Here is a 10,579-nt window from a genome sequence, read left to right as displayed (position 1 = left end):
AAGCTTGCATAAAGATACCACCCATTTGTATTGCACTGGCCTTCAAAGCCTTTCCTGAATGAAAGGCAAACACATATACTGAAGTCTTATTTATTACCACAGGAAGTTTCATGTGTTGATTCACTCATGCAGGTGTGTAAACCTCCCTCATCTCTGATAGTACACACTATTTAAGTCGAATAAGTAAATCTAGGTCTTCACTCTCTCTTCCCTATCACCAAGCTAGTGTTCGGTGTTTTAACATTGTTTATAAAATGTAAAGACCTTGGAGTGCTCCCTCAGCGACAACTTAACCTTCTACCCTCGATTCCATAGCTAATTGTGCCATTACTGCTAATTGAAGTTGCCATTGGATATGACAGAAAAGATCTATTTTTCCCCAACGTTTCTTTGGTTTGTGTACCAGAAAGCTGCCTTTAGATTCAAAGCTGCAGCTGGAATTTGCAGTGTGTGACTCGACTGTTTGGTTTATGTTCTTTCCAATGCCTTTGCCAGGAAGTGTCATTTCATTTCTGCTCCAAAAGCATTCTTTATGGGAGTTTCTATAAGCATTTATTTTTGGAGCCGTCAGAACACACAGACTATTGATTAAGTTCATCTTGTATGAGCAGGGTTCGTGACACCCTAAAACAATTACAATAGTAACATCAAAGATCACAGATTACATAACAAATGTAATAATAATGAGGGTTTGAAATATTGTGAGAATGACCAGAAGGTGATACAGAGACATGAAGTGAGCAAATGCTGTTGGAAAAATGGTGCCAATAAGACTTGCTCAACACAGGAATGCCACAAACCTTCAATTAGTAAAAAAAAAAAAAAATGTGGTCTCTGTGAGGAGCAATAAAGTGAAGCACAATAAAATGAGGTATGCTTGTATCTCCAAGCCAAGGAATGCCTGAGGCTCCCAGAAGCTAGGAGAGAGGCCCAGAACAGTTCCTTCCCTAGTGCCTTCAGAAGAAGGATGGCCTTGCTGACAACTTGATTTTGGACTTCTGCTCTCCAGAACTGTGACACAATGAGTTTCTGTTGTTTGAAGTCATCCAGTGTGTGGTACTTTGTTAAGGCAGCCCTAATGCTATGGTTTGAATGTTTGTGTCCACCCCCCCCACCAAATTCATATGTTGAAACCCTAATGACCAATGTGATGGTACCAGTAGGTGAGTGGGACCTTTGGAAGGTGCTTAAATAATGAGGGTGGAGCCCTCATGAATGGGATTAGTGCCCTTATAAAAGAGGACCCTGAGAGAACTCTAGCCCCTTCCTCCATATAAGGAAACAGTGAGAAAGTGCCAGCTATGAACCTGGAAGTGAGCCCTCACCAGAAGGTGACCATGCTGGAGCCTTGATCTTGGCCTTTCCAGCCTCCAGAACCATGAGCAATACATTTCTGTTGTTTATAAGCCACCAAGTCTGTGGTGTTTTGTTATAGCAGCCTGAATAAATTAAGACATGTAACAAACAAATACAGGCCGGGGTGGCTGGATGGCTCAGTTGGTTAGAGCACAAGGTCTCGACAACAAGGTTGCCAGTTCAATTCCTGCATGGAAATGAATCTTAGTTGCTGAGCCCCCTGCAACTAAGATTGAAAATGGCGACTGGACTTGGAGCTGAGCTGCGCCCTCCACAACTAGACTGAAGGACAACGACTTGGAGGTGATGGGCCCTGGAGAAACACACTGTTCCCCAATAAATCTTTTTTAAAAAAATAAAAGAAAAAAGAAACAAATACAGGCCCCTTCCAGTGATGATAAACTATGCTGTTAGTAAACTACAACTGCACAGCCTATGTTAAAAATGGCATCGTGGTTTAATCCCAAGAAGCTAAGACAGCCAATTTGAGGTGTCTATTCCTATAGGAACTAGCTTCGTTTCCCACTATAATCAGAAAGATTTCTTTAGATACAACAAAGCTAGCTTTGTAATGCATCATGCATGCACACATGTACACACACACATGCATGTATGCACCCACACATTTATTCTTTCCTTTGGTGTTGTGGCATTTCCAAGTTTGCAGTAAAAGTTTCAATATGAATTTTCTTTTCCAGTCTGCAGTGGGGCAGATATCACCTTAAGGAGCAAATTTAAATTTCACGAAAACCGGACACTTATCTTAAGGAGACACAAAAAATTGCTGACACTCTCACAGCAGGTGTTTCTGTGTTAAAAAGTTTAGAAGGTGGAAACAGAGGTCCTGGAGTTGTATTCAAAAGACAGGAAGGCAGTATTAACAGGCTTCACCCTATGGGGGAGGGGCTCAACAGTAGGTGAGCAGAGCAGGACTGGGGACCACAGCTTTTTTTGAAGGAGAGCCTTATGGAGAGTAATGTGGAATTCACCAGAAGCTCTTTCATGTCAAAATTTTTTTCAGGTTCCAACTTTATACATAAGCTTGTTGCCTCTGAGTATAGGGTTTTCTCATCAACACTTCGAATATTACAGGAAACAAACACTTTCCTTCCTTTAATTTTATCAAGTTGGCTATTTATCACAACAACAAAATAAAGGGGGGTAGGTTTTTTAAATCGATGTTGAGGTTGGCAGTCACGACAATTCCCCCAGCTAGAATAGCAGATATACCAACACTCATGGTTTCATCAATCGTGGTTGCAGTGGCACCTCCATGAAGGAATCCGGGTACTCCTTGCAGGTAAGGACCTCCTTGAAACAAGCAAACTATCCTTTTCTCAACATCATTATAGAACATCACATATTCAAAGCCCAGACCATCCTCATGGCTTCTGGTGAAGAGCTGGGCCTGTGACATTTGTTCTTTTATAAGCTTTGAGTCTGTAGAGAAATAAGCTGTGCAGTCCCAGTTTCCCCACTGGGCGTGGGGGTGGGGATGGGAGTCGGGGGAGGACCCTCCCTTCAAGGCAAGAGTGCGCAAGCACACAGTGCAGCTCTTCAGCCTGGCTCCAAGGGCACTCAGGAATCCAGGCAACAATCCAAAGCAACTGCCGACTCTCTACTGGCACTTTTTAAAATTCCCTGCATCTCACTAGCACGCTACCCCCAGCACCTCTCAGCTCTGCTATTCAATATGAACTTGTCCTCTGGTTTATCGTGTGTGCATATGTGTGTGTGTGTGTGTGTGTGTGTGTGTTCGTACGTTCTCATAAAGAATGTTCCATTTCCCAGTCACTGGGAAAATTTGTAGGGGATGCCAATCTTATGTGCTGGAATGGTTATCTGGGAAGTCCCATTTTGAGTGTGCGCTAATGCATGACTCTTGGAGCAGTGATTAGAATTTATGCTCTTTAATTTTTATTCAAGTCTAGTTGACCAAGTAATCAAATGTACGCATAAACTACATATTATACATCTTTTTACACTCACTGTGCCTCACTTTCCTCATATGTCAAATGGGGACAATAATAGAACCTAGCTCATAGGTGTATTGGGAAAATTAAATCAGATAATTCACATAAATGTTTAGCTCAGTGCTTGGCACAGAATAAGCACTTGATAAATGTTAATGCCATTATTATCATCATCATTTTCTCTTTATTCTAAAAGAGCATTCTTTAGAGTATCTGTTTAGTCATTCCACGGATATAATATTTGGTGACTACCATTTCCCAGGCACTGTCTTAAACACTGGGTTATCAAAGACACTCCATGAATCTTCACTGAAAGTACAGCAGGCTTGTTATTGAACACAGATACGATCAGGTGCCTGATAGATGCCTCAATCTGTGGTTTGGAGGACATGTCCAAGTCAATGACCTGCTTTAAGTCTAAGTGGTTGTTTTTCTTGTTGTTGTTATTGTTGTTGTTTTTAATTTACAAGCAGTAAGATTTGTGGTTTTTGCATAGCTTTCTTAAATTGATTTTTTAAAAAAATATTTTGATGAGGAATATTGAGGAACAGTGTGTTTCTCCAGGGCCCATCAGCTCTGAGTCATTGTCCTTCAATCTTAGTTGTGGAGGGCGCAGCTCAGCTCCAAGTCCAGTCACCGTTTTCAATCTTAGTTGCAGGGGGCTCAGCAACTAAGACTCATTTCCATGAGGGAATTGAACCAGCAACCTTGTTGTTGAGAGCTCGTGCTCTAACCAACTGAGCCGTCTGGCTGCCCCTGAGGAAGCTCAGCGGCAGCTCGTTGTCTTCAATCTAGTTGTGGAGAGCGCAGCTCACTGGCCCATGTGGGAATCAAACTGGCAACCCTGTTGTTCAGAACTTGCGCTCTAACCATCTAAGTGGTTGTTTTTATCTCCCATAGCAAACTCATAGGCCAGCTGCAAATGCTTACATTGATATGTTGGTAATCTCTGCCCAGTCAGGCTGCTTTTTCCACTGTCTTAGCATGTCACATTTGTTCTACTTTGGACTCTTTTCATGTGCCATTCTCCATCCATGACCACAGAATCACCACACCAGCCTGCCACAGATACAGGGATAAATAATCCAGACATGTGGGGGCAAGTTCATTTCACTCACTGACACCAGAAATGGCCTCAGAAATCCCTCGGTGTTCCAGAGAACCACGGCTTCTGACCTATCAAGTTGAGAGATTTCAGCTGAGAACTCAACGAATAGGCAGCCACTATAGATTTCCCTTGGCATAGCCCCTTCCAGGGAGCAGATCTGTACATGTGATTCTGCAAAGCAGAATCTTTTGGTAAATTCTGTGGCTTCTATTGGTGGCTGCAATCCTATGAGCGCCTCATATTCTCAAACAAGCCATAAGGCAGGGAGACAGAGGGAATTGAGGCGATACTTGACATCTTCCCATAGATGTAGTGGCCTCTTTCGAAGAACCTCCACAACTGCTTCCTGATGACCTTCATCATAGCTACAATAGGTGATTTAATTTCCTTGTCTAGCGGAGATGCTGGCAACCATGTTCCTGACACATAGCGAAACCTGAGAAGGTGATGCCAAACTAAAGATACCCACAGGCCACTTTTTTCTGAATTGGGAACAAGAGACAGACAGAGGGACTCCTGGGAGTGATGAGTCCCTGCTTCTAGGGTTATGTTCCAGGGGATGCCCTGACTCTGCAGTTCTCCCATTCTGTGCACTCCCATATTTGCACCCTGAATCCCTATTTTGACATAAGCTACTTCCAGTTGTGAATCTGTGACTTGCAACTTTGAGTTCTGTCTAAAATCCTCTCTAGTCTCTCTGTCTTTTTAAATGCCCACAGTGACTGAATTCTTTGTTTTACAAAACAGATTGTAAACTCTAAAATGACAATTTCCTTTTAAAATTAATTAATTAATTATTAAAAAGAAAAAAAACTATTCCTTCATCAGGCATTTGGCCTCCTCCTCCTCTGGCCAGCAACTCTATTCTCCACATCCATTGGGAGACCTGCAGCCAAAACCCTGGCATCCTCTAAGATCACCAGATGGGATTTGGCTAACAAACCTTTTGCTTCCTCATGGTAAAAGTATTAGAGATGTAGCACTCATGGTAGACCTGAGTGTTGGCCAAAGAGGTTCTGAGCCTGCTAGAGAGATACTAGGAGAGTGTGATGTAGTTTAAAGAAATTAAAGATGGCAAATTCAGCTGAAAGAAAGACCTGTTCCCTTTTCAGAAGGATGACCACACTTCTGAAGATGACTTTGTGGATTGGAGACTGTCCCCAGGGAAAACTTGGGAGGTGTATGCTGGATGTAGCAGGGCCACATGAGGGAAGGAGCCTGGATCACTGAGTCATCCCCTTCCAGGAGCACTTGAATTGAGCAGGGACAAACTGGCTTCACCAGAAATTCTTGAAATTTTAAGACATTCCCAGTTTTAATTGATTTCTCCTAAATTCTTAGAAAACCAGGTCTGTTAGTTACTACCATTGGTGAGACTTTTCATTACTCAGCCCTGCCTGTTTGTACTAACCAAAGACAAAGGAGAGAGGGGGTTTTCAGAGGAGAAAGATGATCCCTGTGACCTTGGTGAACAGGATCAGGCTTCCATGTTACAGAAGGAAACTTTAAATCAGGAGAATGAGCTTCACCCAGGGATGTGGGCATATAAATCTTCTACTGAAGCATGCCTCACATTTATGCCCTGAAATGCTCGTGAGCAGAGGCATTTTGGCATGGGACTGATTTGACCCAAGTTTGTTGTAAAGCCAGGTGGAGCCCACTGTGAACGGAGCTCATTGGCTGGCCTCCTCTGGCTACAATCAACTCTTTCCACTTATCCAAATGCACTGTACAACTAATGTCATTTTCTATTTGTGCAGTGAACAGAGCAAAATTAGGGAGTACTGTTTTATGGAACCTAGCTGGCCTCCCTTTCCTCCAGTCCCACCAATTTTCTGTCCTTGTCAGGCAGTTGTTTGAGTTAGAATCAGAACATTCTACAAGATTCTGTGTGGTCAGTACTGGCAATCAAAGAGCCAGAGCTACAGTGCCCGGTGGAGCCATGGTGGGCCTGTTGGCTGGAATAAAATGTCTTTCCAGCTGGTTATAGAGAGGATGTGTGCTGCTTTGTTGCTGTTTTCCAAATATTTGTGTCAAGCTCCACATGGTTTTGGGTTTTCCTGGGAGCTTCTGGTATTTGCTGCTCTAATTGTTGTTGTGATATCAAGAAGATACATTCAAAGAACAAAAAAGAAGCAGCCAAAAGATTTTCTGCTCAGGTTGAAGAATATTATGAATTCACTTAGAAGATTAGACTGCTTACATGAGCTTATGAAGCCTGCGTGTCACCTCCAGAAGAAGCCAGTCCTCTGAAGTTACAAACTCTGTGTTTAGCAGCACTTTATAAAAATAACAGGTTCAACTCTTTGCTTGAGGACTTCCTCAAAAAAGAACATAAAAGTGAGCTCTCTGAATTTTCATTTCATAGGGTGATGATGGCTTGCCTTGAAGTTCAGCTGTGGTTACTCGAAGGATCATTAAATTCCCTCCAATTCCAAGTTGCTGAGACCGAAAACATCTTAAAAATATCTCAGACGAATGTAAACCAAGTTGAGAAAGAAATGCTGTATGCTTTGGTCAGAAGGGCTCATCTTCAGGAAAACCTAAAACTGCTTTCCCAAGAAGCTGCAAAATGGACTGACAGAGCTGGCAGAATGAGAAAACAACAACAAACAAGCATGAAAATTCAAGTATACGAATGAGTCAGATTATACATAATAAAGAGAGCCAATTAAAACCTCTGCTCGACAACCAAGATGGCGCAGTAGATAAATGTTGTGTTTACCTTCTCTCACAACCACATCAAAATTATAACTAATCTACAAAACAACCATTATTGAGAATCGCCTAAAAACAAGCTGAACTGAAGCCTTTCAACTAAGGACATGCAGAAGAAGCCACCTCCAGACTGGTAGGAAGGTCAGAGACACGGAAAGGGCTGGTCCCACACCTGTGTGTGACCATTAAAGATTGGAAGGGTTATTTCAGCTGTGGGGGACCCCCCCACCCCTTAAAGGAGCGAGAGGTCTCAGTACAGGGTTCCAGTGCTGGGAAGAGAAGTCCCCATAATTTTTGGTTGTGAAAAACAGCGGACATTATGACTGAGTGAGACTGAGTGTGGCTGCACTCACAGGCGCTCCTTTTTAAGGGATTGCACGCAGACTTATCCACCAACACAATCACTGGAGCTGAGTTCCAGTGCTGGGGCTGCAGCTGGAGAGGTGGCAGGGACAAATGGTGGGGAATTGAGTTGTCTGGCTTGGGATGGGGGTAGGAGATGTGGCTTTCTGCTGAACGGAGGAGCTGGCAGAGACCATTGTTTCTTTGCTGAGCCCCCCCACCCCCACCCTTCCCGGCGAGTGAACACAGGCAGCCGCCATATCTGAGTCTCTGCCATTCATTCGTCTGCCCTGGTGATCAAAGACCAGGCCCCACCCAACTTTCGGGCACACCCAAGCCGCTTTCAATGGCTTTTTCATGCAGACTACCTGCGTTGGCTTAAGCTGCACACTTTCCTAGAATCTCTCAAAGGTTCGCGGTACCCAGACAAGCAGCATCTGGCTTGAGCGTGTCTTGTACCTCTGGCTGAGCAGCCCTAAGCCAGCACTAGCGGCAGCTGGCCTTGGTTCACGGCTTGGCCTCTCAAGGCGCTTTCAAGCACAGCATGGACAGCAGCCATCTGCAGATTTCTTTCTGGCTCCTGCGAGGTGGCCCCGGGTGCGGTACAGGCTGCAGCTGAAGTAGACTTACAGTGGATCCCTTCCAAGGTTGTCCTGGGGCTGGCGCCCCCAGTGGCCAGCTTCAAAATGAACTGGAGCATCACCCAGCTGCCTCTACGTACAACAAACCCAAGGGACAGATTGGGCAGGCACCAGAGTCCTGCTGAGGCAGATCCTGCTCTGTAGAATCAGCCGCTGCACAACAACTCTTCCACTGTAGTGAAGGCCAGTCTGCACAAACAGTGAGCCCAAGGGTCAGTCCCTCACATTGATGTGCAATTATCAACCAAGGCTCAACTACAAGAGGAGGGCACACACACAACCCACACAAGGGACATACCTGGAGTGCATGGCTCAGGTAACCAAAAAGACTGTGCCCCTGAACCCCATAGCACACCTACTACATAAGGCCACTCTACTAAGACTGGAAGACATAGCAGCCCTACCTAATACATAGAAACAAACACAGGGAGGCAGCCAAAATGGGGAGACAAAGAAACATATCCCAAATAAAAGAACAGAACAAAGCTCCAGAAAAAGAACTAAGCAACACAGAGACAAGCAATCTATCAGATGCAGAGTTCCAAACACTGGTTATAAGAACACTCAGTGATCTCAGGGAGAACTTCAACAGAGAGATAGGAAGCATAAAAATGGAGATGGAAACCACAAGAAAGAACGAGTCAGAAATAAAGGATATAATAATGGAAACAAAGAATACATTACAGGGAATCAACAGTAGATTAGATGAAGTAGAGGATCCAACAAGTGATGTAGAAAATAAGATAGCAGAAAACACCCAACCAGAACAGTAAAAATAAAAAAGAATCCAAAAAATTGAGGAGAGTTTAAGGGGCCTCCGGGACAATATCAAGCATACCAACATTTGCATTATAGGGGTACCAGAAGGAGAAGAGAGAGCAGGGAATTGAAAACCTATTTGAAGAAATAATGACAGAAAACTTCCCTAACCTGGTGAAGGAAAATGGACATACAAGCCCAGGAAGCACAGAGAGTCCCAAACAAGGTAAACCCAAAGAGGCCAACACCAAGACACATCATAATTAAAATGCCACAGGTTAAATACAAAGAGAGAATCTTAAAAGCAGCAAGAGAAAAGCAGTTAGTTGCTTACAAGGGAGCCCCCATAAGACTGTCAGCTGATTTCTCAACAGAAACTTTGCAGGCAAGAAGGGGTGGCAGGAAATATTCCAAGTGATGAAAAGCAACGACATACAACCAAGATTGCTCTACCCAGCAAGGCTATCGTTCAGAATTGAAGGACAGATAAGGAGCTTCCCAGACAAGAAAAAGCTGAAGGAGTTCATCACCACCAAACCAGTATTACAAGGAATCTTAGAGGGACTTCTTTAAGATGGGAGGGGGGTTAAGGATGGGTGAAAGGGGAAAGGGTTAAGGAGTAAAAATTGGTTATTACACAGTAGTCATGGGGATGTAGGGTATAACATAAGGAATATAGTCAATAATATTGTAATAACTAGGTATGGTGCCAGACAGGTACTAGAACTATCAGGGTGATAGATGGGAATGGGGTTGGGGGCAGGGTGAAAAAGGTGAAGGCATTAAGAAATACAAATTGATAGTTAATACAGTATGGGGAATATAATCAACAATGTTGTAAAGATCATGTAAGGTACTAGATGGGCACTGGACTTATCAGAGGGATCATGTCACAGACTGTATAGATGCCTGACCAATGCGCTATACACCTAAAGAGCTGAAGTAGAATAATATTGAATGTCAACTATGACCAAATATATAGGTATATATAGTCACGGGATGTGGAGTACAACATAAGGAATATAGTCGATGGTATTGTAACAGCTATATAAGATGTCAGAGGGGTAGTAGCTTGGGGGGTGGGTTATCACTTTATGAGGGGTTTAAATGTCTTACTATTACGTTGCTTCATACACCTGAAACTAAAATAAATAAATAAATAAATAAACAAATAAAAGTTAAAAAAAAAACCTCTGCTAAGTACAGCATCTGGTCTTATGATCATCTGCATTGATTGCCATTTCACTTGAGTATGGGGAGAGGGTCATATTTTCTGTTTCTTCATGTCTGGTATCAGAGACATTAAGAATAAGCGATGTACAGACTCAGGATTCTGTTAAGTGCCTTCGAAGAGTACTGATTTTTTATTTTAGTAGGCAGTTAACTTGGCTGGACTAAAACTCCAAACTCTGTTTCGCCCGTAGTGAGCAGCAGCTGAAATCTTTGTTCGGTTATTTTTGCCCTAGCTGGGTTGCTTGGACTTTGTCTTGCACATTCATAGTTCAGGGTCCAGCCAGAAATTTGGGCAGAGTTTTTATGCAGAATTTGGAGTTCCCTTTATTGAATTTCTCCTTATATTTCTCACTTCCTTTCTAGTTGCTGTGTTCACCTAACCTGTGTTCTCTTTCTTCAAGCTAGTATAACTGCATGTTATCTATTCCAGTTTTAGCCACCTTACATGG

The 10,579-nt window shown here is 43.2% G+C and overlaps 1 protein-coding gene across 1 annotated transcript; it reads right to left on the bottom strand.

The window, feature by feature from the left end:
- Positions 1 to 2,243: 2,243 nt before the first annotated feature.
- LOC117019794 (acyl-coenzyme A thioesterase THEM4-like) lies at positions 2,244 to 4,573 on the bottom strand. Its single transcript, XM_033101989.1, is given in 3 exon segments — positions 2,244 to 2,533; positions 2,536 to 2,875; positions 4,448 to 4,573. Coding segments are annotated over 3 exon segments (756 nt in total).
- Between the last annotated feature and the right edge of the window lie 6,006 nt (positions 4,574 to 10,579).

The sequence above is a fragment of the Rhinolophus ferrumequinum genome, chromosome X, assembly GCF_004115265.2.
Source record: "Rhinolophus ferrumequinum isolate MPI-CBG mRhiFer1 chromosome X, mRhiFer1_v1.p, whole genome shotgun sequence".
Lineage (NCBI taxonomy): Eukaryota > Metazoa > Chordata > Mammalia > Chiroptera > Rhinolophidae > Rhinolophus > Rhinolophus ferrumequinum.
This window is presented reverse-complemented; position numbering and strand designations above follow the sequence as displayed.